The sequence below is a fragment of the Pocillopora verrucosa genome, chromosome 14, assembly GCF_036669915.1.
Source record: "Pocillopora verrucosa isolate sample1 chromosome 14, ASM3666991v2, whole genome shotgun sequence".
Lineage (NCBI taxonomy): Eukaryota > Metazoa > Cnidaria > Anthozoa > Scleractinia > Pocilloporidae > Pocillopora > Pocillopora verrucosa.
The window spans coordinates 13101235-13127320 of NC_089325.1; the positions used below are offsets into that span (position 1 = coordinate 13101235).

Sequence of the window (26086 nt, forward strand, 5' to 3'; positions counted from 1 at the left end):
AGCAATTTGTTCATAGTGAAAGAGCGAGCGAAGTTTTAATTTAAGTTTTACAACAAATATACGCTCCTGATGAGTCTTTCCAATTCCGTTCAATTTGGACATTTGTACCTTAAATTGCACAACAGAAATTGAAGGAATACAGTACATTCCCTTGTGTCTCGTTGGAGTGTGCCGTTCGAATTTAGTTTTTGTGAAGGAAAGATCAGAGTTAAACACGCCATTACAGCAAACAAACGAGCTAACTCTCACAACTTCAAAATAAAAAATTGAATTTACTCACAATTACTTTCCTCGCCGTTTACTTAATGAACAGAGGTAAATCTTCGTACATGAATGAATGGTCGATGGGAGTGAATAATACTTTCCGTTAGATCATTAACCGATTTTGAAGAAAACATTGTCGTGACAGTCCTTGCCAAACTAGTTCTGATGTTTTTCAAATGTTCCCACGCTTTTTTTTTCTTGCGAGCTCTCTAATTGCCAGGTGTCAGATTGTGACAGATACTTGTAAAAATAATGTTTCAAAGTTTGTTTGGAAGCCTTTTAAATCACCTTTATCGTTACGGAAATGAAAATGTTTCGCTGAGGCATCTCTCTTAAATTTGCATCACCTCTATTTTAACTACCATTTACCCACTCAAAAATTGTTCAGTTTATGGAAGATCTTGCCGTATTTACGTCCATAAATCATTCGGGTTCTTTCAGAAAGAATTTCGTCAAGTTTAAAATCAATAAATATGTTATTTACCGGCTAAGGGTCGGTCCGTATGGTGAAAAACTGTGACCTCGGTCTTGAAAATGCTGCCCTCGGCCTACGGCCTCGGGCAGTATTTTCAAGACCTCGGTCACAGTTTTTCACCATACGGACCTCCTAGCCGGCAAATAACATATATATACGCTTCATGTTGACAATTCCCTAAAAATGGTGGCCAAACTTGGAGATTGCCGAAAATTAGGTAAGTTCACGGAGTTATTAAGTTTTCGCAAGGTCAGGCCGCAAAGTTTTTTACTGTAGTTACCTTTTCTATGGCACCTACTTCCTAGCTATGTTAGTTGGATCAGTTAAAAACGCCTCACGTTTTCAAAAATTTACCTTGAATTTGATCGGTTTTCGCGTGTGCGCGGACTTTAGCGAACCAATAAGATGTCATTCAAGTCTTCCTGTTTGCTTGATTGAAACGTCATGTTCACGAAAGTCGCCTCGATCGAAAAGATAGGGTCAATACATGTGGCTGTGGTATTTGTTTTTTTCTGAGTACCGTAGTTTTTGTAAATTGTCCTCCAAAGTTGTCTTAAATTGAAGTCTTGAAAAGTGTCACGACAAGCCTTCGCTCGAGTGAAATTTAATTTCCCTAATACTTTGAAAAATAAAGAGATCCGATCAAATGGATTGTGGCTTTAGTTTAGGTACATGAATGTCTTAGAACACACAAAAAATGAGCAAATCCGTGTCTCAAGCAAAATCGACCGGATCGCTCTTACAGAGACACTCTCTTAAAATCTCATTTCTACTGACAGGTTGTTCTGGGAAAGTGCTTATTTAAAAGCTTCATCGTGCACTAATTAGCTGCCCCTTTTTTCTGACGAGGCTTGTGAAGATGGTTGATCTGAGAGAAAAGTTAACGTCCTACATAAGATCATACACGCGGTCATACATGCAAAAGCTGACTTGTTGCAATTTGCAGATCTTCTTGATAATAACGACCTTTTGTTCAAAAATCTTTCGAAGGCTCAACTGGCCACTGCAGGAGTTTCAGTCGTTTCGCCTAGGAGGCGTTTCGGTGACGATCAGTTCGCTAACGGTTTAGGCGGTTTCGCTAACGTTTCAGGTAAGTTGGCTGACGTATCATGGCTCATTTCGCTAATGTCATATGCAATTTCATTGCTGTCTCTTTCCAGTTTTGTTTGCTTCGAAATAACGACAATTAAAATGTTTTATCGTAAACATATGTGTAAGATCGGCCAAAAATGGACTGTGCTCGACCTGCTGAAGTCGTCTCAAATCTATGTATCGAATCGAGTTTGTCGAAGTATCTATTCGATTTCAGTTTGTTTTGAATCGACTTTCAGTTTGTATTGAAACGATCTAACCTCCTTACGACTTTTCGATCGATTAGATTTAAGTCGATCAAGTTCTGCCTGTGGGATCATTAAACGTTTTGAAATGTGTCACCGAAACGAACGATGAGACGTTAGGCGAGACGACCTAAGATGATAGGGAACTGGTCGTCATTGAAAGGACCTGTTGGTAAAACAACTGCTTACTGAAAAAGGTAGTTATATTATCTCGATCTTAGCAATAAGCTAATAGGAATACTCCATCCGAAATCAAGGAAGTTTAGCAAACTGGCCTGCACACCCGTAATGCAGTTTTTTTTCAAATTAGTACAGAAACTTCATGGCCACCAAAACCTGCTAAACTATGCGAGGGTGCAATATTTTAGTTTAGTTGTTAGAATTGTCTCCTTCAAACGTTTTTTTTTTTTCACCAGCATTCTATGTCCCTAAGAAAAACAATGAATAAGCTGTTTAAAGAAAGATATTTTTCATAAATATGTCAGGAGAGTGGTACACAAAAACCCTGGGTTCATATTAGGATTTCTAAGCTGAGTTTATCTTAAGCTAAGATTCCTCTCCAGAATGATTTACTGAGAGCCCAAAATGAAAACAGCCTCTTACACGCTGTTAGAAGCATCAACATTCTATATGGGGACAGAATGAAAAAAAATCGGGCTTTTCAAAAAAACTTCACCGAAAAAGAACGAAATGAACAATACGAGTTTTTAAGGGTTTCACACTCTGTTAGATTGCAAGTTTACGAACGGTAATAAAAATTATACACAGCTAGCAGTCGTTTGGTACATATAGTTCCGTGTTCGCAAACAAAACAAGAATAATGAAAAGTAAAGCCAAACTGGCATAACTTTTAAAGTTCATACTAATCATGACGGTGTCAGTGCGAGTGCGATCGTGCTGAGGTCCATCGCGGCTAGCTCATCACGAAGATTTGCGGTCGTCGCAGTAAAGGAAGCCTCAGAATTTACATCGGCCACCCTTGGAGTGGATGACAAGGAGCTTGCTCTGATATTCTTACTGATGCGTTGAGTGGAAGGCCCTATCAGTCAGCAGTCGTGTTTTACGGCTCTGTCATTCCAAACAATCTTTATGTTCTTTTGAATTCGGCTGTTGTTCATTCATAAAACACAAGCCTTGAGTAGTTTGTTTTCTAATTGCCATGTGAAGAAACTCGCGTGTTTTTTCTGAGCTTTAATTCAACCGGATTTCTCTAAGCATATCTCTTTTAGATTCTACAGTGGAGCCTAAAAAACTTTAGGCAATCGTGTTGAATTCGACCTGCCGAACTCGTGTTTCTCCTTACACTTCTTTCGTGTTTTAGCCGCTCTCTGCGTGCTTTACAACAGAACAGAGCACATTCAAGGCATCCCTACTTTTTAATTGGTTTAGCGTGGAATCATTTAAGAATCCGACCAAACATAAACTCTGCGGGTAAAAAAAAGGAGGCATTAAGTCAGTTTATAGAATCACCTGCTCAGCTGATACTCTTTTTTTTTTTTTTTTTTTTTTTTTTTATGTACCGGTATTTTGAATGCTGTTAATTCGAGCTTGGTTTAGCATGGGATCGATTAAGAATTTGACCAAACATAAACGCTCCTGACGAAAAGTTAGTTTGCAGGTTTTTGCTCTAGAATCTCTTCTCGTGGTGGTGCGGGGTTTTATCAAAATGCTAAATTCATAGGAAATGATGTTTCCCACTCTTTTCGCCCATCATCGAAGGAGTTGGTAAGAAAATTATCTGAGCAGTTAAAATATTCTTTTGAACACAGTTTTTCCACCCACTGCATTTTCGGAAATAAACCTTGTATGACACAAAGTTATGTAGAGAAGGCGATTCATTTGCGGTTTTTGGTTAATATTTGTGTTTATCAATCTTGACTAGTGCAGGGGGCGTATTATACCAAGCAGTTAGTGCGCGCGCATCTCCAACTTACAAAGAGCTTGGAGTCTTTGAAGAGGGGCTCTCTTCTTTTCATAATTGTTCATTGAGGTCAAGTAAGTCTAAGCAGGGGCGTATGTAATCAACTGCGTCACCATGCCAATAAAAAGAAGTTGTTTCTCCATTGAATAAAAAGTGTTCTTAACAGGTGAATCGACACAAATTCATATAAATTCTAGCTGCTTTGACTGTACTTCATTGGCTCGGCTGATGCCAGAGACGCTTTTTCGGAGTCGTGTTCTGCAAAGAGTCCAAAGGTAGTGTTAAAATAACTGGTAACATATTTTAGATAAGAATTCTTAATAGAAAATTGCGCAGAATTTTACGATTTTTTCTCAACTTATGAAATTATACGTTTTAGATTCTCAAGGATTTTTAAGAATTCGTTGATTTTAGGAAAGCTGGACTACATGTAAGATTAAGTACGAACATTTATCTGTGATCACTCGTGAAAAACAATTCTAACAACTGAACAAAAAGCGACCGCAACTTAGGGACTTAATCCTCACCCCCATCGTGTTCATGTCTCAGAACGTTCGTTATCGGGCATCTCCTCCTTCTCCTCTGCGGTACGATTGTGTTACCAATCACGAGAATATTAGGAGAAAAGCATCAAATGTGCCTGGAATATTGATTGCACTCTCGCATAGTTTAGCAGGTTTTGGTGGCCATTAAATTTCTTTACTATTTTGAAAGAACTGCATTACGGGTGTGCGGGCCAGTTTGCTAAATTTCCTTGATTTCGGACGGAATATTCCTATTAGCTAATTGCTAAGATCGAGATAATATCACTAACTTTTTAAGTACCTGGTTGCTTTTCCTACAGATCCTTTCGCTAACGACCAGTTCGCTATCATCTTAGGTAGTCTCGCCAATTTCTCGAAACAGTTCGCTAACATCTCATCGTTCGTTTCGGTGACGCATTACAAAACGCTTAATGATCCCGCGGGCAGAACTTGATTGACTTAGATCTAATCGACCGAAAGGTCATAAGGAGGTTAGATCGTTTCATTACAAACTGAAAGTCGACTTGGTAAAGGTCGATTCAAAACAAATTGAAGTCAAATCGATGCGTCCACAAACTCAATTCGATACATCGATTTTAGACGACTTCAGTAGGTCGTGCACAGTCCATTTTTGGCCGATCTTACACATATGTTTACGGTATTATATTACAATTGTCGCTGTTTCGAAGAAAAAAAAAACTGGAAAGAGACCTTAGTGAAATTGCCTATGACGTTAGCGAAATGAGCCATGATACGTAATTAACTTACTTGAAACGTTAGCGAAACCGCCTGAACCGTTAGCGAACTGGTCGTCAGCGAAACGGCTCCTAGGCGAAACGACTGCAACTCCCGCAGTGGCCAGTTGAGCCTTCCGAAGTTTTTTGAACAAAATGTTTGCTATCATCAAGGAGATCTTCAAATTGCAACAAGTCACCCAATTCTGTTTGATTCGAATGTTTTGGCAGCTTCCATTGATGACCGCGTGTATGATCGTATGCAGGACGTTAACTTTTCTCTCAGATCAACCATCTTCACAAGCCTCGTTAAAAAAAAGATCAGCTTATTAGTGAGCATCTACAGGACTTCCTCTTATTGAAGCGATTAGATCACCCCTGATGAAGACACTAGATGGGAGTGTCCAGAAGTTGGGTCTATGAATTGTAACTTCTCGGTTACATTCATTAAATCTTATATATTTAACCATGTCTGATTGTCCACCTGATTGCCTTGTGACTTGAACTTCATTATATCTTCCTGTTGCTTTTTGTAGACAACAGATCTTGATTCGTTTTCTTTGCTTATAACTAAAACGACGATGAAGCTTCATGAGTATTTGCCCAAAAAAATAGGAGTTTTTGTTCAAGGTCGGTTTGGAACTCGAGCTATGCAGCATCAGTCCGGTGCTAGAAAAGTTTGAATCCTCTGACAAGTGAATTTGCTTATCGTTTTTAAAACCTAGGCACCCATATAATTTGTTTGATGCAAAGCGGCATACTCTTTGTACTGGAAAGTCGAGAAGTCAAGTACGTGGAAATAAAACAGTTTGTTGTTGTTACCGACGATCCTGAGTTTTGTCTAGGAACAACCCTGCTCTTCATTGACACTCGTAACAGTGATGCTGATCTTAAAATTACTGTGCCAAGCTACAACCTGCCAATAATATTTTTGTTTTAGTCAAGGATGCAGTATGTATAAGACTCTTAAGCTGGTGTTGTTGTTTTCTGTATACTCCTTATCAAAGAGTTTTTGTTTAAGGTCGGTTTGGAACTCAAGCTATGCAGCATCAGTCCGGTGTTAGAAAAGTTTGAATCCTCTGACGAGTGAATTTGCTTATCATTTTTAAAGCCTAGGCACCCATATAATTTGTTTGATGGAAAGCGGCATAATCTGGTGAAACGGTGTGGCTACGTGGCGTAGCTAACGTTAATCCGATCGAAGATGCGTACTCCATTTGATCATAACCAATGCGATGAATCGGAGGAACGACAACTACTCTCGAAGCTTCCCCGTCATAATTACTTTCTTACAAACTAACACCCGAAATATCAGGCTTTTTCTAAAACAGTTGGCAACACGGCAAATAGATCCTTTCTAGAAAACAGTGTAGAAATTGCTTCTTTTTGTTGCGATTTTAACACGCGAGACATATTAAATCCCGAAAGATTTTAAGTATTTTCTCGATAGCGGAATCGAAACTAACAACTTCACCATGTACAAAGCCATCTTTCGCATTTTCCCGCAAGAGGAAACTGTCCAAATGACACATTTGGCTTGTGATTGACAGCTGGAGCTTAACTGCACCAATCAGGAACTCTGTTCGCTCTGTAGGCTTCCTCAATACAGGTTGGCATGTATAGATATACAATCGGACCTGTATCAAGCGGTACTGTATTAAGCGGTCACTTAAAGCGGAATAATAATTAAGAAAATAATCTTTCAAGTAAAAAGTTTTAATCCATGGTGCAGTGATCGCCTGAAATCGATGGTAGTAGTTTTTTTAACAAGTTTTTGTACATTAAGAGGTCAATGATGGGCTAACGTAATATTTTTAGCGCTTTCTACAAAACCTCTATTTCGTGGTCACCCTCCGTTATCAGTGGGTGACGCTTAATACAGGTTAGACCGTGGCACTTGGGGTATGCATCATAATATGCTCTCTTATTGAAAGAAGTCAGACAGTTACAAACGCTGACGAAAAAAAGCGTGCCTCGACGCAAACAAGTATATTTCGGAGAAGCTTTTCTTATAAGTTTGAATTAATCAGCATATTTTCAGTTTTTTGAAGCGAACACCACCGAAGTCATGACTTGCTTGGTCTTTAAGATTGATTATTTTCAAGTTCGGTCCATAGTTCATTCTATTTTCAACTTTGCAATGTCTTGGGAGAAGAAGGCTACAGTAATTTTGAGTCATTCGTCGTCAAGAGGACTTGGCAACCAGAAATAAATATTGGGTCAGTGCCAGTTCTGGCCTCCACAAGCAACAAAATGGCGTCGAAGAGAGACGTGATGCCAACATCGACCATTTTGACACAGTTAGTCATCACTTCTAGTGTGGAATTAGGTCCAGTGGTTAATTGTATTTCATCAGAACAAGTATGTCACTCAAAATAAAGAAAATATCATTTATTATCAACAATATATATATATATATGTGTGTGTGTGTGTGTGTGTGTGTATAAGTGGAAGAGTCAAAGAGGACGCATCAATTCTCTTTTACTCTGAGTTTTGCGCCTAAGCGCTCGTCAGACAGAACTTATATGTATGTATATATATATATATATATATACATATATATATATACATATATATACACATATATGAATTTGGACTTTAGTTATGCTTATTTTTTGAGAAGCATACTTAATGCGAAGGTAATATAAAAATCTAGCATAATTTTCAGCTTAATTTGGTAAAGATCGAGCAAAGCTAATCTCACAATATGTTACCGCTTTATAAGTAGCACATTATAACATGCCACTTTTATGTAAATCCAGGGCTACATCCAAGACCTCGGGCACAGGTGGATAACATGTAATTATTTCCTATATATTTTTCTACGAGATGGTACGCACAGTTAAGAGGTGATTTTATAGCAAAAAACATAAGATGGATTTTAATTGTAATTTATAACTATATCGTTTAGACAATGGTACAGTTTAAAGTAGATATCTGTTGAATTCCAATCTCACTGAGTTATACGATGTTTTTCAGATATGCCTTATTAAGACCTAGGCTAGAATTAACTGTTTGTCTTGTGAACAAAGTAGATTCATCAAACCCGTCGTGCCTCTTTCTTTAACGTGATGTCTTCTCAGATTTTCCTGAAATCCTGAGGTCAAGGAACTGTGACCTGAAAACTACCCACAATGTCGTTCGGGGATATTGTGTGCACTTTGCCCTTTGTCCGACAACCTCTCTGCACACAGCTGTATATCGATTTCTGACGAATATCAATCAGTTATAGTCAAACTGTATTCACGTGCTATCCTCACGGTTTAAAGTCAGTTAAGCAACAGTAGTGATGAAATGCACCTTATGAATTGTACACGAGTTTTTAACTTCCTGGCCCCGGTTGTTGGAAGGATGGATATCGCTATCCACTGGATGAGTCTCTATCTGGTGGATAGCGGAATACGTTTCATCACATAAACTGCGTTGTTGTACAGGGATTTCCGGTCCTGAGAAAAGCCGTAACAACGCACGTGAAAAAATAACGTATTTTTTCACGTGTGTTGATATAAACAGTCAGCTGCTGACACGTCACTCGCCTTTGGCGCCACTCGGTCAGGTTGATGAATGAATGGCAAAGTCTTCACGATTCTCAATACACGGTCGTTTGTCGGACCTTTCTCGGATTGTGGCAGCTAAAACACTAAAATACCCGTATCGCTGACAGACTGGGACGAACTGTGAGGTTCAAAATTTCCTAGAAGGGGAAAAAAAAACCAACATACTAAAAGAAAAACCGAAAGTTACGCATTCAGTGGCTTTGGTGTTGGCATTTCTCGCGGCTTACAATTAAAATCGACAACTGGAAGATTTGTCACTGGCCGATTTTGGCCGTTTACCTAAAAGACTTCTTCCGGCTATCGGTAAGAAGAAAATTACAACCATTGTTGTTTTTGTAATCATGATTCAACGCACTTTTCCATCTTAAGGGTTAGCATCGACGAATTCTATGATTGTTTTTGGGGGATTGTCGATTCATTTATTTTCATTCATTGATGAAGTCTTATTTATTTTCATTCATTAATGAACTATTATTATCTATTTCTTTACACTTATTTGCTGGATAGTGATCCATCCTTTGGATAGTGTTACCCACCCTCTGAGCACCACAACTGGGCCTGAATGGTAATACGTGTTCAAAGAGGAAGTGCTTTGATTTTAGAGTTTATTGAGTTTTACCGGCTGTCGGGGTTGTTCGTATGCCAAACGTAAAAATAATTTTCTAGAAATTTCTAGAATGCCTAATCATGCTGACATACATACACGAACGTTTTATATTCACACTATGGATGTTTTCAGAAAATTTTACTAGCACGTATAGTCATGATGTAATGCTACCAAAATATCTGCGTTGTAAACTTTCGGAATATTCTAGAATACTTGTAAATGTATACAAGGACTCAGTCGTGTAGTGGTACTTGTTGTTGTTGTCAGAAGGGTCTGATTGTCTGGAAAGCTTTACCGAGAGAATGCTACAGTGGAATATTATTCATTTCGAGGAGATTTGGGGGCAACTATGAGTTTGCGTTAGTGGTGAGCTAAGTTATAGACTGTATTGGGCTCAAGTAAGTGATGGACTGTAGTGGGCTTAGATAAGTGTATTAAGGATGATTGTTGTTCTGCCATTAGGAGTCACTTCTTAATGAGAATAGAACACGTAGTTTAATTGAAGTATTTAGGGTTGTAGGAGTATTGTGTTCTTTCTTTTGGTTAAATTACAACGTAACAGGGTTTTCCAAAAAGAAAAACATCAGTCAAATTTTCGTTTCTAACTGTTTTATTCCATTCTATTCTGCTCACTACAGCAATCCACTGGTTTATTAAAAGTTCCGAGATCCTGCAAAAAGTAAAATCAAATATCAAAATCTATCATGAAGGGTCAGCTCCTACATCGTTAAAATAATATAAATAGAATTGATCTGCGATTCTGGACGCATTTCAGCTCCCGCCTTTTATTTTCTACTCTGTGTTTTTGAAATTTTTGCGTGAAGGACATATTTGCTCTCTCACCTTCAGCCCCTTCTGCAGTACATGCGGAACATCTGAAGTCTGTCCAAACCAGTGATACGATTTAGAGGGCCAATACCACCTAATATGTGACCACAAAAAGCCAAGATGAGTTATTCAAAAATACTTTCAGTTTCTGCACAATTTACGTAAACTAGCTTTGCAATGAATCTCGTTCCCTCTGAGCTTTATTATTTTTATCAGAAAGCTTTCCATTCTTCAATGGACATCTAAATTTTCATACGTTAAGTGTAAGAATGTAACTATGATAACGTACCCTCTTCGTCTGGGTACAATCGTTGGCTGTCCGTTCTTGGAGAAAGCCGTAGGACTATAATGCATCACGCTTCTGTAGTCGTAACGAACCCCAAGAGAGTTGACTTGAGATTACTTACTTCTTTTCCGAAGTTATGCTGCCTCCTATAAGTTTGATCATGGTTTTAGAGAATAAAGCAGGTATGTTTAAAACTATTTTAATTTCTTTTCCTAAAAACACGCGTCGAAATACTTTGAAGACCTTAACTTAGTAAGGCCTAATTATAGTTTGTGTTTTCTATTTGACAGTAAAGTATACGCTTATGTTTTGTTTTGAACTTTTTTTATTTTTAAATTAATCCATACAGTTATAAATAATTCATTGTTATGGTAACTTCCTGACAAGGTTACGAATATTACCGAAATGCCAAAAAGGAACCTCAACGTGCCAGTGTTTTATTCAGTCTATCTTAAAGATTGTCACCCTTCGGGGATAAAGATTTCACTCAGACCAATGTTTCAAACTAAGGGTCGTGTGAAGAACTTTCGTTATACTGCTGAAAATTTCTGTCGATCGAGTCGCCGTAATTTCTTAATAGAAACCCTAAAAAACCCTGGACTTATGTAAATCTGCGTTCTATCGACCGCAGAGTACTTTAGGCTAATTTCCCCAACTTTTAATTCCGGAGTATGCCCACTTACCAGCTTGGATGTTCTGCCACAGTATTCGGACGTATCTATCCCTGTCAGGGCGAGATTGCTCGTGCCACAAAACCCAAAGCGTGCCCTGAGGGTGGAAGGGTTAGTTAGAATTTCACTTATAGAAATTACTTATTGTGTACAGGCTACCACTTGTGTTTAGCTATGAGGACACCATTAGGTCAGCGCATAATCTAATCTGTGTTTTACTTCCTCGTAAATACAAGAACAATCCCCACAAAAGCTTTAAAAAAGTTCTGTTGTAGACATGTTCTCCCATGAATCATGTCCATGAAGAATCTTAATGACTGAGCGAGCTAACGAATATAACGAGTTTTTGCTTCTCCCATCCCTTACCTTTTTGTCGTTCTCTTTGTTTTTTTTCTTTGCGATAGATTATAAATATTGGTTTGCTAATTCTCTCCTTTAAAAAAAGGGCGAAAAAACAACGGGGCACAATTTAAACAGACAACCTGAGCACAACGGTTCATAGCCACAGTTGTAATAAAAGCAATGAAGCAATTTGACAATTCAAATTAAGTAATGGATCTGCTTCAAAAAACAAAAACGGTGACCACTGGCTTTTTAACAATTATTTTTGCCAAAAAAGTAGTCTTAGCTATGCTTAAGTCCATATAAAAGTAATTTTGGTGCAGTTTATTTCGAAACATGAGTCCGTGGAACATGATTGTTCCTACTAGAGCCACAGAATTAGTACCCACCAATTTCATGAGCCACTATTCTCGTGCTCCAGCAACCAGAAGCTAGGTTTGATGTCTTGACGCTGCCAATTCTTCCCACAAAGGAGGAACATCTCAAAACGAATAACAACAGCAGCATTACAGATATCAAGGACTCTCACTCTTATGCAGACCCCATAGCAACTTAAAATTTACCACCTGTGCATGTGAATTCTTGCAGCACACTGACTAGATTTGAGGGTTCCTTTTCCCTATAGTGTCGAAATCATCAGGCTTCCACAACTTTCCAACTTTAAATCAAAGAAGCTATCCAAATTCAATGGGAGCAACCTACACTTAATCATCAACTTTATCATGTTCATTGAAAACCTTTTTTTGTAAATGCATACATTGTTTTGTTACTAGTGTTTGTTTTGTCCAATCAACATTTTACTACACACTTTAAAGTCAACTTTGTACTTTGCATGAATCATAACTGAAGATGACGGAAGAACTGTCGAAATATGTTTATAAAAAGTGTCGGTTATTTTTTTAAACTCGTGACATATCTGCTGCTATCCAGACCTAATCACTCAAAAGACCTTGACAATGATCAATTTGTTTTCTTAGAGCAGCAAAGCTCATCCGAAGAATGTATATGTAATAAACACTTCAAAGAGGCCCCCGTTTAGAGCTTCAAGTTCTTAAAAGGTCTGCCCCCATCTACCGGCGCAAAAAGCGTGCATTAGGAAAGACTTTTCCCATTCTCCGACTTTTCTTAGATATATTGCTAGTCTCCTCCGACCTTTGTAAAGAGCATTTGGACGAGTAAGAGGTGGCAATAAGGAGGAAACTAATAAGGTGCGTTTTGGTCATCAATGAGTTGGTTTAAGTGCACACTATCTATCTCTGTTAATGTGAGCCACAGCCACAATATAAGAGAGATTATAATTTTGATACCACAAGCAAAGCATTTCTGAACACTTACACTTAGCAAAGACTAAAATAATTGTTCTTACCCTGAACCACGTATAAAGTACGCGAAAGCCCTTTCGTTCCCTCTTCGTAGCCTGAAGCGGACGCAGGTTCTACTACTCCATTGACGCATTCCAGCCCATATGGCTCTCCTTGCGCTAGCATGGACAGCTTTAAATCCGATTAAAGTAAAAAGATTAGTTTTCATTGATAGCTAAGGGCCCGAAAAAGTTCAAAAGAAGTAAAAAACAAAAAAAAAACACTCACGAGTGATCACACATAAATGCTCCTATTTAATCTTAACCTGAAAGTTTAACAATTCACGCCACGCGCAAAACTGAGAGCAAAGATAAGAATAAAAGCTTTCTCACTAGTTTCTATAAATCAGCTGTAGACATTTCACTTTGCTATCATGCACCCTGTCAAAAGGCACAAATAACCATAAATGTTACATATAAGCACTTACACAGAGAACGATCAATGGCATATACCATCGTAGCACCCGGCCATCTTCCGGTTGTAGATGCAGCTCTGCCCAAAGCAGAGTTACGTTGGTTTCTTGTACGGATAATGTCTCCTTCGAAGAGTTTCGGATCTTCAAGAAGCTTCGCTGAAAACGAAATTTCAGTGTTACCTTTAGTCTAGCTTTCCTATAATCAACGAGTTCTTGAGAACCTAGTTGCAAATAAACTATGATAAATCGTATTCCCATGTCCAAATCTTGTTAGTTTAAGCGAATTGTTTCAAAAACGATTTTTAACGGAGTGTCGCCTAGGAGCCTCTAAGGCTTATTTGGGGTGCAAAAAAAAAAAAATAAAGCACCTTTTCCACATTTAATTTCTCGAGTCTCTTTCTGTGAGTACATTTAGGAATAAGAAGTGAACAATTCACGAACGCGAATCACCTTGACACGTATAGTTTCATAAGTTAGGAAAAAATCGTAAATATTCCGCGAAATTTTCTATCTAGAAATTTAATCTAAAATGTGTTACTAATAATTTTAAAATTACCTTTGGACTCTTTGCAGAGAACGACTCCAAAAAAAACGAGAACGAAGAGTAACTTCATAATTCCCATCTCTGGCATCAGCCAAGCCAATGAAGTTCCGCCAAAGTAGCCAGAATTTATATGAATTTGTGTCGATTCACCTGTTAAGAGCACTTTTTATTCAATGGAAAAACAACTTCTTTTTATTGGCGTTGTAACGCAGTTGATAACATACGCCCCTGCATAGACTTACTTGACTTCAATAAACAATTATGAAAAGAAAAAAGGCCCCCTTTAAAGACTCCAAGCTCTTTTAAGGCTGGAGATGCGCACGCACTTATTGATTGATATCATACGCCCCTGCTTTAGTCATGATTGATAAACATTAATAAATCAAAATACCCAACTGAATAGCCTTCTCTCAAACTTTGTTTCATACGAAATTTATTGCCGAAAATGCAGTGGGTTGGAATTTGGGAGAACTCTGTCCAAAAGAATATTTTGAACTGCTAAGGTAGTTTCATGTCAACTCTTTCGCTGATGGGCATTAAAAGTGGCAAACATCATTTCCTATGACTTTAGTTTTTTGAGAAATTCTGTACCAGTATAAGAAGAGTTTCTGAAGCGAAAACCACTGACATGGTGCCTCTTTATTTTTTGTCAGCAACGTTTTTCATTGGTTAAATGATCCCATTCTAAATCAAACTCTAATAACCGCACTCAAAATGCGTTAAACAAATGGAGTATCAGCTGAGCAGGTGATCCTGCCAACTAACTTGACGCCTTTCCCTTTTTTTTTTTTTAATTTTTTTTTTAATTTGTAGCATTTGCGATTGCTCAACTTCTTTAATGATCCCATGCTAAACCAAACTCTAATAAACGGTACTGAAAATGCGTTAAACATATGGAGCACCGGCTGATCAGCGGGCGTGAAGGGATCAATAAATTTCAACCTGTTTAGACTCCTTCACCGGACTTTGTAGGGAAGGCATAATGACCCGGTTATACGTTCTTATTCTGTGCGGAGTAGCATTGGCAGACAACCCCGAAGGTAAGCAGGGCTTTGTTGAGGATCAAGTGAAGTTCCTTAAAGTGGGGCGGGGTTGATTCATTTTTTCTTTGTAAAATACATTTTTTTGTTATTTGTCGAATGCCAAATGATGGTACTGATTAATGAAGGCGCGCTGATTGGCTACTTACAGTCCGAATATCCTTTTCACGGGAATGGCGCCCGGAAGCAATGTATAGTAATCGTTGCAGGAATAAACGAGTTTTAAACAAATCATCCTTTTTGTGCTATATTAGCTCATTACATGATATTTCCTTGAACTCATAAAGTTCTCACCTATTAAGGAAATCTTACGCTCCGAGGGTAGAGAAAATAAGTGTCTTAACCCTTTGCGACATTAATTTATATCTCAAGCTCGACAGAGCAAAGCTAAGAATGCGATACGTGCAGGAATGCGAGATTGGTCTACAAGAACCTGTATCAGCTTCAGAAGGCAACGCAAAAGCGATAAAAGTTATGTGAACTTTACCTTGCTATCACAACATAAAATGACCTTTTTTCTATATTGCTGTACCTCCTAAAATAATGTTTCAATATATTCAATATACAAATTGGGCTACCAAGTGTCAGAGAAGAGAGGAAAAAAAAGTTTAACAGAGGAATTTTCTCTCCTTTAGCCGCATGATTCATGATAAGAAATTGGGGTGTCTACTTTTGGAAACTACAGCACTAGAGCGCGAGTGTAAGAAGAGTTAAGTTAAAAGAGAAACTCCCAGGTGAAGCTGTTTGCTTCGAAAAGATCGCTAGGGAGCACACGGGTCACCTTGACAATTTATTACCTTTTCATCAAAAATAGGTCTAGAAATTGAAATGATTAGAAATTAACTTTGATTTGATCTTATTTTCAATTGTTTAATTTTCCTTTTATCTTATGTATTTTTGGCAGAAGCAGTATTGTGAAAGCTTGGATCAATTGATCAATTGCTAGTCAGCTTATTTTTAATTTCGTTTTCATCCATCCATGACAACATCGTTACAGACTACAGTAGTTTTAAAACATAAGCACCTGAAAATTGTAAATTGTAGTTCTAAAAGCCGAAAAACTTTTTCTTTTTAATTGCTGTTTAAAGATTGATAAAAGGTTTTCTTTGACTTCAGCTCTCAGTTGTCGTTTCTTTCGTTTTATTCCAATATTTACAGCTTTTCGTCATCTGTTGAGAGACGTGGAGGCAAGCAAGTCATCAACCTTGGTCTTAGATGCCGGATAAAGGAAACAGTTTCTCATGAGATCGATCAGTTTTACTTGATTATACGTTTTACAAAAAATAATCAATGTTAAAAAATGAGATCATTTTTTCAAACAAAAATTTTCCAAGGGAATTTGAACCTAAAGACTGATTTAAAAATGTGGATAATGTACCTTTCTTTTTTTTTTTTTTTCTACCCTTACTCCTGCTCTGTATTTGAATCATTTTAATTGTTTTAAAATCGAAATTTAATTGATCTCAGTTTTTGGTGTAATAATTTGGGCTGTTGCAAATGATCTTATACTGGAAATGAAGGGTGATATTCCCTTCAAACATCAAAAAATGGATTTTAAAATGAAGACATTTGCATCTGCTGTGAAACAAGGGATTCAACTGAATTATTAACAGCCTCCAATTAGGAATTATGAAGTAAGTTGGCAAAATCAAGTCCATTTTTTCTCTGTTTGTCGTTTCCGCAAACGTAATGTTTATCCGCTAATCAAAAAGATGAAGTCCACTTTTAAAACGTCATCAAAACGTTATTTTAAAGATTTACCGCATACCCTATTTTTCTTTCCTAATAAGAAACCTAAACTTAAAAAAGATGTTCAAATTTAAAAAAAAAATCCAAATGGGCAACATCATTTTACAAAACAATTCAGTGATCTGGCTTCAAGAACAAAACCATGACACGCGGTTCAGCAGCTGCTGTATCTGTTATTGAAGAAAAAAAAAACACCTCAATTTGAGTGAAAATGCCTTTTATGAGGTTTCTCGGGGTTGAAGAGATCTTTAACCGAGAGGTTGCCTGAAAGAGAAGCAGACAGGTATGCGGCCAGGTTGCAAAGAAACCTTTAGAATAGTGTCATCCGTGGTTCAATTTTTCTGCACATGTGCTGAAAACTCAAACAAACTTGTATACTTACCCATTTCGGTGATAGCAAGCACGAATTTCAATCCTTCTATTGAACCAATTTATTAATAAGTTCCTATGTAAGTAAAAAAGCAGAAATTTCGAAGGCGGCTGCATGGAAGAAATACTCTCGATATCATTTACCTGCAAGGGACTCAACACTGGGGGGAATCACAAAATACCTCTTTTTGAACCGATTTGATTTCATCAAAGATTTTCTCTCTTTTTATTTCTTTTCATTTGGGTTAGCTAGCGGTGATCTTAATTGGATGTGCTTTTATATCGTTCGTGCCAAGGAAAGAGTAGCAAAGAGGGCATTTCAATGGGATAAACTTATTTTGATCCAATTGGGAATGAAAGATGCATTTAAGGCCCTTCTAACCTATTCCAAATACATTTGTAAATAGCGTTTTACCCTGAAAACACAAATAAATATATAATTTTTTGCACTTGAAAGTGGTTGAAATTTCTTGCGTCCTCTCGGCGCAAAATTAATCTAAACACGCTACGCGCTAGTACTAGAAATACTGGACTACAACCTTGAGTTTGCGCACATAAGGGATCTAATCATCACACCATAAAATGCGTAAATAGCAGTGTTGTCACCCTCTCGAGATGCCGCCTATTTTGTCTCGATTAGGGCAAAATTTAAGCCTAACGATAAAGATAAAGTTGCCTTTTCAAGTTTATAAAAAAGATGAGAGGTATTTCTTAAGGGAATCGTAGGCTTTTCTAGTTGATGACTTACAGTGAGAACTGAGGACGAAATTGGGAGTTACTGACAATATGATTAAAAAAATCGAATCCAAATGGAATCGACGGGGAGAACGTTAAAAATTTCCTTCACTTTTTAGAAATATGTAACATCAGCTTTTTGTTTTTTTCAGATTTCAAACCTAGCCATTATTTTTTGATATTGCATGGCTACTCTCAAGTTCCTTTTTGTATCTTCATAGCCCTGTATAAGATCTACTTTGCTTGCATAGTCATCGGCCGAGCAAGATTCGATCCCTGTTATCAGGCCTGGTGTTAGATAACCTGCTACTTTGAGGTATTTCGCCTTCTTTAGTGCAGAAGCTCTGCGTGTCAAATAGACCTTAACAAACAGTATCAAATGATTCAAATTATAGCTTAAAGTCAGGTTCAGTTTTTCACATATGTTTATTTCCAGTTGTGTCAGACTACGTAAAAGCTGTATTGCCCTTGAGCGGACCTGCAAGAGCAAACAATAATAAAAATTTAGATTTCGATCAGTTCAGCTGACATTAAGCAATTGTTGGATGACATTGAGCATGATATCATGAATGATCAGAATCGAGGACTGGCTTTGAGAAAACATGATGTCATGCAAAAACTGGATTCAATAATGGTTTTATTATACACTTTTTGAAACAGTGCGCAAAATAAAACGTACGCTCCTCTCTGAGTTTGCTAGCGGTTAAGCACACTATACAAGGGATTTTTACTCTAACCAAACGTAGAACTAGACATGATAAATGCAATATCTGCAGCAGATATTGGCTTATCATGTCAATTTCACATGCTATCGTGCACTGACTGAATTCTCTCTACCAATCAGAATTTTTATATAATTCATTAACGCACCCGCATCAGCCAACGACATCTCATAAGTTCGTGCAGCACACGAAATTCGAATTCAAATCCAATAGACAGTTAATCATAATGAAAACTTTACCTTCATCAACACATGTTACACGTTTTTCGACAGTTCTTCTTTGCCCACTGTTGGTAATGGCAATAAAATTTTTGACAAGGCGCGTGGTAAGAGTCTTTGCAACCACCTCCTGAAATAATAATAATAATAATAATAATAATAATAATAATATGAAAATAATTTATGTTAGGCCGATAATCTCACCCATACACTTCACTATCATAAAAAGTCCAATACCATCCTAATATGGGTTTTGATGAAAAGTCTGAGTGACCACGCTCCGAAGAGGAGCTAAAAAAATCCCTGCTTCTATAGGCCGCCTTATTGCTCGTTCGATATCGCCTATGAAAGTCTGAGTACAGACTAAACGTTCTGTTGGCGATACTATCTATTGAATTCTACTCTCATTACAAACATTCGAAATTAACAAGTTGGCTGCTGCTCTTACTTCGCAACAATAGAAAAGCACTGTTTCTATCTAACAATGAAAATTTCCTCGTATTAGAAGTGGTGTTTGAATAGAAGGCAAATTACAGGTATAATATCAACCGATATTCCTTAATTTTAGCCAAGGCATAGCACGTCCCTTGACGCTTTAAAAACCTGTGCGCGTATGCCAACATTTCTGAAGGTATGAGATGGGAAAAATCAGATTACGTGGAGCGTTTAGACCAATAGCGTGCTGGGAAAAATATTTTGATGGATGACAAGAGAAGTTATTCACCTCCACCACCGCCTCCACCCCCTCCACCTCCTCCCCCCCCACCTCCGCCTCCTTGACACTCCTTCTTGTAGAGGAGGTCCATTTGCCTCGCGTCTATCGAGCTCAATCCCCGACGCTGACCAAGTGTGATCTGAAAATTGAACAATACGCTACGTCTCAGAAGTTGCGGTACAAAGAAAACACTGGCGTTTGAGTAAGAAGTTGGACATTCCTCACAGTGGAGTGAAAGAGAAAAAAATTACTTTCTGGGGAGAGTCAATCCATAGCCAGTTCCATTAGCCGGAGAGATGCCCACGCACTCCCTGAGCAACGTAGACCGTTGGCGATCTGGGCAATTCTCAGGTCTGTATGTAAACATCGTGACATCTGAATGCCTGTTTCACTAATTTGCTCAAGTAAGTGATATTTCAAAAAAGCCTTTTAGCAAATCACTGCTATACATACCCCTGGTCTCTTGGACACGATTGTAGGTTTTCCGTTCTTTGTGAAGGCTGTGCTCTGGTAATGCATCACGCTCCCATAGTCATACCCAGTACCCAAGGAATCGATGGTTCCACGGCCATACTTTTGAAAATTAAACTTGTTCGCTACAAGACATGCATGGAATTATAAGAAAACAACTGACAGAAATGAATAACTATAAAAAGAAATATTAAGTTAAGCAAGAAGAGAGCATTGAGTTGTTTTAGTGCGATCATCATCATTATCATTAAACATTGATTAATTCGAAGAATTTAGCCAGTATTGGGCTCCTTATTTTGCGCAGGCGGGATGGAAGTGAGGGTGGAGGGAGATACTGAAGCCTTGAATTGATCGACACATAATTATTATCACTTCAACATTATCATCATTGTAATGATATGATGTCATCATCGTCATCTTCATCATCATTGTTATCATTATTGAGGTCTTTAAGTTATGTTGAATTAATTTGTGTGTTACTAACCTTCAATGATGTTGTCCCACATTATTGTGACGTAGTTATCCCTGTCAGGGCGAGATTGTTCGTGGAAAAATCCCAAAGCGTGACCTGCAAGACAGGAAAAAGGTCGAATCCTAAGAATCTGTGCTAATTTTCGCTAGCTGCATAGCCAGCTGCATTCTTTGAACTCTTAGAGCCCTCTTAAGTGATGCTGCGCTTCAGAATGAATTACTGCTAATTTAGAATCTCATTCCCTGAACTAGGTGCATAGCTTATAAAGAGAGATAAACGTTAATGTGCGCAGTAACATGATGTCGAGCCGACTGAGTTTCATACAAAAGAATGTTGAGTGATGATGGTTGGGGACAAACATTATCCTCAATTTCTCTAATAGATCAGCCATTCTAAATAGCTTCTACAAACTGAGTTCGAGGTCCGCGTACTGTATTTACAGACCGAGCTTTTATCGTTCGGAATTATGGCCTAAGGGCCGTCAGCGAATCAGGTGGGCCGTCAATCTGAGAAGGGTAAAACGGGTTTCCGTAGCTTACAATGCGAATCGAGAAAACGAGGTTGGAAAGATTTTTATTAATTCTCTATATTTGAACAGAGTAGAAGATTTTAATTCAAACAACCTTTTGAATTTAGCGGGTCAAACAGTGATTGGCGACCAATCATAACGCACGTACCATAAAGTCCGTTGATAAATAGCACAATGAGTATTGAGTTTGATCAAAACAATAAATAACATTTTGCTTTCGTTATGTTTGATATCAAAACGTTATTACACCAACCAATCTCATGAGCAACAATTCCTCTTGTCCAGCACCCGCTGGCCAGAGTTATATCCTGACGACCACCATTTTTTCCCACGTATGATGAGCATCTGAAAAATTGATCAAGGAAACAATTTACAAAACCTTAATTAGACTAAGGCGTTTCAAGTAAACTTTGTACATAAATTTCGTACAAACTAAAACTTTCACAACTAGTTTTCTAGTGACGCCGAATCTAAAGCTGCCTTGTAGGGTATACATAAATCACATGGCGATCCCGTGCGTTGTCCCCTGACCAAAACAAACGCGAGGACGTTGCAGTGAATCGATTTGTGTACGATAGCCACTTTGTTTCTCCTATGCTGCGCTAATTTAACTATGACAAAGCTATTTTTTCCTTGTTTGTGAATCTTCTCATGTCTGATATATCACAGCTTAAGCGAAAATGGATAATAGATCAACACAATTCCGTACCCGCCGCCCTTTTTGAAGTACGCATAAGATGATCCTGCTCCTCTCTTGAACCGAATACATGTTTTGCTCGTCCATTCTTGCATCCCTGCCCTGATAGCTGCCATGGCTTGAGAATTTCCCGCTTTGAAAAAAAATATTAAAAAAATAAAGGGGGAGTGAGACACGTTGGAAGAAATGAAAACTGCGAATATTCGAAAAGTGGGGCCGGTATGTTTTTCCTAAGGGGAGGTGTCTAGTGGTGCTTTTTTTCTTTTAAACTATACCAAACCAGTCTCTGTTGCAAGGCTACCATTTAATTCAAGGGTAAATTCATTTGATGAATGAATTAGATCCCAGGAAAGTAAAGGAAGACGCAATTTCGTGCCTCCAAATATAACAACCCTTTTTTAGCTTTAAATCGTGCCCTGAACAAGAATTGTTCTTAGGTGCTCCATCTACGTAAATGCATGTTACCCTCCCCCTCCACTCCCTCGCCGCAAAGTATGATTCGCTTCTTGTGCAATGGCAACATTTGACGACTATTTAGCGTAGTGAAATTGGTCAGTGGTGGATGTTTACCGACCTGTGGCAAAAAGCAGCGAGGTAACTAATCACCTACACCGAGGTGAACAGTCATTTTGGCATAAACTAAAACGGTGGGATAATATAGCATAAAAAGGACAAATTTACTCAATAATTCTTGCAACGATTATAATATATTTTACGTGCACATCCCACACGAGTTGCTCGGGAGTGAACAGCAATAAAAGGATATTTTGAGTTTGAGTAGCCAATCAGAGCGCGCCTTAGACGCTCTCCACTGTTTTAGTGTATAGATTTTTTTTTTCTTTTATTTTTCAAACTTAAAACAAATCGATATCCAAATACTTACAGAGACTGGAGTCGATCTCATAATTCATTACACCATTAGGCCACAGTTTGCTTTTGATCGAAGCTCTACCAGAAAGATTGTCTACATCCAGTCCCTTCTCGGCTGCCATACGCTGCTCGGGTGTGAAAATCATGTCTCCCTCGAAAAGGTCTGGATCGTAAACACCAACATTTTCTACGGTGGAGAGATAAATACCGATGTAACATGTGTACCGCAGGCTGGCAATTTTCTTAAAAAAAAAAAACCCAAAAAAATGGACAACCAAGACCAGTAATATTACCTTGAAATACCTCCAATCTCAAAATCCATTTTTAAAAATTTCCTTGCTTTTTTTCAGTTCACATGAAACTTCGACCGTTATTTTTTTTAAGGGATAACTTTTGAGGAAAGATACTCAAACTTCTGTCGATAATGAGGTGTAATTAAAAAAAAACTTAGCTGAGTCCCACTTTCCGATTTCCTCCTGTTAATTCCCTCTATGAAATTGTTTGAATTTGACAGTGTTTTTTATTTTTATCTAACAAATAATCGCTCAGGGTGGAAATAGTTAAATTGCCGAGCCGCAAAAAAAAAAAAAAGAAAAGAAAAAAAGATGCACGAGCTCATTTTTTGCCGACTGTTTATGCAATGATCAAAGCTTTTTGGTCTATATTGAAATTTTAAGGATATGAAAATGTGAAAAAAGTATTGTTCTTTTTTTCCTTTTATACAATCAGCAATGTTGCGATGGAACCGAAACTTCGATTTTCATTCTTTTTGGCTGCTTGGTGTGATTCCGCAAGAAGGCGAATAAAGATACTCTTTTCCCGGTCAAAATATAAGCGAGCTCAACACAGCAAATTCAGATAAGCCTACCTTCGGGGTTCTCAGCCGCAACTAACGCCAGAAACAGCGCAAAAACACTTAGCCACTTCATACTGTTACCTTGAAATATGAAGTATTGGAATGGGATGAGAAAGACACCAGGTTATATTTACTATACAGTTTACTCACCTGCAGCATCGCGACGAACTGTTGTTTGCTGCAGCTTCTCTCGTTTGTCTTGCAGTGCAGGTTTCTCAGATGTTCTAACATTGCATGAGCAAAGGCAAGTCAATGCTGACAACACGGATAAACAAACTGGTGACACTTGACACTGCGACACTTTACACTGTCCGTATCATCGAGTAACTCAACTAAGATGTTTAGTCGCGCATCTGTGGTATTCTCCTGAAAGTATGTTCATTCAGGTAACTCTTACGCAAAAGACAGACAACAGGATCCATCATGCCCAGCGTCATAAGTCTGAAGACTTCCAAATTTATATCCTGTTTGATACCACTAACACGGGACTAACAACTTCTGTAAACAGATGGCATTACAGGATTCCGTTTGTGTCCATGTACGGTTTCTTTCAGTTCTGTTCTATTAGGTCCACCCGACTGAACATTATCATGCAGTTCAGGAAATAAGTGATGGTACCTTTTATGAGCCATAACCAAAAAGTGCTGCATGGTTCGCCAATGGGTCACTGGGTTACGGCTCCAAGATTATTTAGATAACCTGAAAAAATATTTTTCTTTTTTGTTGACCCAGATTGTTTAAACTTAGCTGCATACAGCTGCACTTTGCAAAATAAATGTCCAAAGACAATCCAGCGCAGCTTCAAAAATAACAGCTTGGCAATCCGGGCAGCTGTTGTCAGCTCTATTCGTCTTTTCTGTGGTCTCAGAAAAATAAACTGCCGTGAAACTTATCCTCCAATTGGATACTACATGAAACTAAAGATATATTTTTATTTTGGATACTCCAGCTTCGAAGTCTTTACTCTTTTTATCAATCATCAGTAAAGGGCTTTTAACGTTGTCTGAAATAATTGAGCAAATTCAATCTCCATTGAGAAGCCTTGGGAACGTACTTTATTACGTAACATCTGGAAAAGTACAAGAGTCATAAATTGAGTTAGATTTAAAAGCTAACTGCCATTAATGTGCAAGATTTTAGAAAAGTCCGAAAATTAGTTTGGCAGTGTCAAAAGGATTTAACAACAGTTCACTTTTGTCACAAGCCTTGAAAACGGTCTCTTGATTCGGTGTTTTCTTCGAAAAAGCGACTATTCGAACCTCACAAAGTCACTTTCTTCTCATAAAGGTTATTTCGATTAAACACACAATTTTCTAAACAGCTTTTGTATCATTATACCTCCACTTTATTTTCCTCAAAGATCTCAAACTCGCTCTAATAAAATAAAGACCATGTTAATTTAAAATAATTTAAATATATTTTCTACTTGGAACTAATCAAAAGCGAGTATTTTCCAGCCATATTTAAGGCTAAAAAATTGACCTTTAAGAAACGCTACGGCTAAATTAGAACAAATTCTAGAAAGTGGTGCACAATAAATTTAAAACCAGATTCTCGCGATAAAAATCCTAGACAAACCTTATAAAGATAAGGACAAATTCAACATCGATTTAGAAACTCACTGCTTACTAAGTTTTTGGCAACTTTTAATGGATATTTGCTGTTTCAACGTCGAACTACACAACTAAACCTACTGGGAAACAAAATTTAATTCAAACCTGACCTTCCCAAATAACTTCAGTGACCGAGCCCTATTAATATACAATCACAATATCAAAATAGTCATCGAAAAAAAAAAGAGAAAAAAAAATGAGTACATTGAAACTTCCTCCAGAGTGACCTAGCCTTTGCTCCAGAAACATAATGGTTGTATGTTTGCTAAATTCACGAAATTCATTTTAAAAAATGCCTCTTGAACTATATCCAGTCACCCTACTTAACTATATCATTAGCAATTTTTCTTTTTTTTTCAGTTTTTTTCCAGTTTTTTTCAGTTTTTTATCACTTTTTTCATAACTTTTTTCAGCGTATATCATTTCCTTTAAACTTAACCGAATCAGATAACAAAGCGTAAAGGAAACCAAACCGTAAATTAACTTCTCTATTATGTATGGATTAAAAACTAAACGAGAATTTAAATCTTTAAGCTCATCGAGAAAAAAAAATCGAGGGAAAAAGGGTCCCTTAACCTAACGGTTGTCGCTTGTTACATCACCGCAGGAAACCCGAGGGATTTCTTGTTGATCTTGAGCACTGGTTACTCTAAAAGTTGATTGGATTATCTGAATTGCGCGTGTCATTAAATGTTAAGATCCTCAACGGCAGCAAGAATGGCAACATTCACTTCCATTAGATTTCTGCACAACGCTGCAAAGTTCTGGATCGGACCTGACATGACCAGGGACCCCACATTTTTCTCTGCCACGTGTTTGCAATAGAATGACACCAGACTGTCCAAGTTGTCCTCGTCCGAAATACCAAACACTTCTCCTCCAAACTTCTCCCTAAACGCTCGCAGAAGATGGATGGAACGATCAAGGTCTCTGCTGCAAAGCTTTTCCACAAGAACCTGCATAGCGGAGTCTCTTGTCAAGGGTTCAGTATTCAAGTAGTTCTTGACGAATGTGGTGTCTTCCGTCAGAGGGTGTTCGAGAACCGAGGATACCTCTCGGCGAATTTCGGTTACCTCCTGAGTTAGATCGTTTACCTGGAGACAGAAAGCATTTACAGAGGGTAAATGAAAAGAAGAGAGGGAAAAAAAAAACGGAAAAAGGGAA

The 26086-nt window shown here is 37.9% G+C and overlaps 3 protein-coding genes across 4 annotated transcripts in view; all 3 read right to left on the reverse strand.

The window, feature by feature from the left end:
- The window catches only part of LOC131768527 (astacin-like), a 23652-nt gene extending 9701 nt beyond the window's left edge, over window positions 1-13951 (reverse strand). The window contains exons 1-3 of the mRNA XM_066161741.1: window positions 13879-13951; window positions 13335-13478; window positions 12913-13039 (exon numbers count right to left, since the gene is read on the reverse strand). Of these exons, the coding sequence (XP_066017838.1) occupies window positions 12913-13039; window positions 13335-13478; window positions 13879-13945 (338 nt within the window). The 5' untranslated portion in view covers window positions 13946-13951. The remainder of the gene's footprint in view (window positions 1-12912; window positions 13040-13334; window positions 13479-13878) is intronic.
- Window positions 13952-18068: 4117 nt separating this feature from the next.
- Window positions 18069-23382, reverse strand: LOC131768525 (zinc metalloproteinase nas-15-like). The gene is made up of 9 exons (XM_059084250.2): window positions 23322-23382; window positions 22467-22640; window positions 21596-21716; window positions 21140-21231; window positions 20370-20453; window positions 19868-20010; window positions 19433-19553; window positions 18721-18826; window positions 18069-18237 (listed from the first exon to the last, which is right to left on the reverse strand). Exons 1-8 carry the CDS (start codon window positions 23380-23382, stop codon window positions 18726-18728), a joined length of 897 nt encoding a protein of 298 aa, XP_058940233.1. The 3' UTR covers window positions 18069-18237; window positions 18721-18725.
- A 955-nt stretch (window positions 23383-24337) lies between these two features.
- LOC131768506 (protein furry homolog-like) overlaps window positions 24338-26086 on the reverse strand; it is a 33725-nt gene continuing 31976 nt past the window's right edge. For both annotated transcript variants that reach the window (XM_066160986.1, XM_059084232.2), the window contains exon 61: window positions 24338-26016. In XM_066160986.1, coding sequence (XP_066017083.1) covers window positions 25609-26016 — 408 coding nt within the window. In that variant the 3' untranslated portion in view covers window positions 24338-25608. The remainder of the gene's footprint in view (window positions 26017-26086) is intronic.

Excerpts from the sequence above, each read along its gene's own strand:
- LOC131768525 (XM_059084250.2), bottom strand. The coding sequence starts at position 23,382 with ATGAAGTGGCTAAGTGTTTTTGCGCTGTTTCTGGCGTTAGTTGCGGCT. Across the intron at positions 21,232-21,595 it reads TACTTCAAAAAGGGCGGCGG|ATGCTCATCATACGTGGGAA; the intron begins GTACGGAATTGT and ends TCAATTTTTCAG. Across the intron at positions 18,827-19,432 it reads AGGTGGAGGGGGTGGAGGCG|GTGGTTGCAAAGACTCTTAC; the intron begins GTGGTGGAGGTG and ends TTATTTCAGGAG.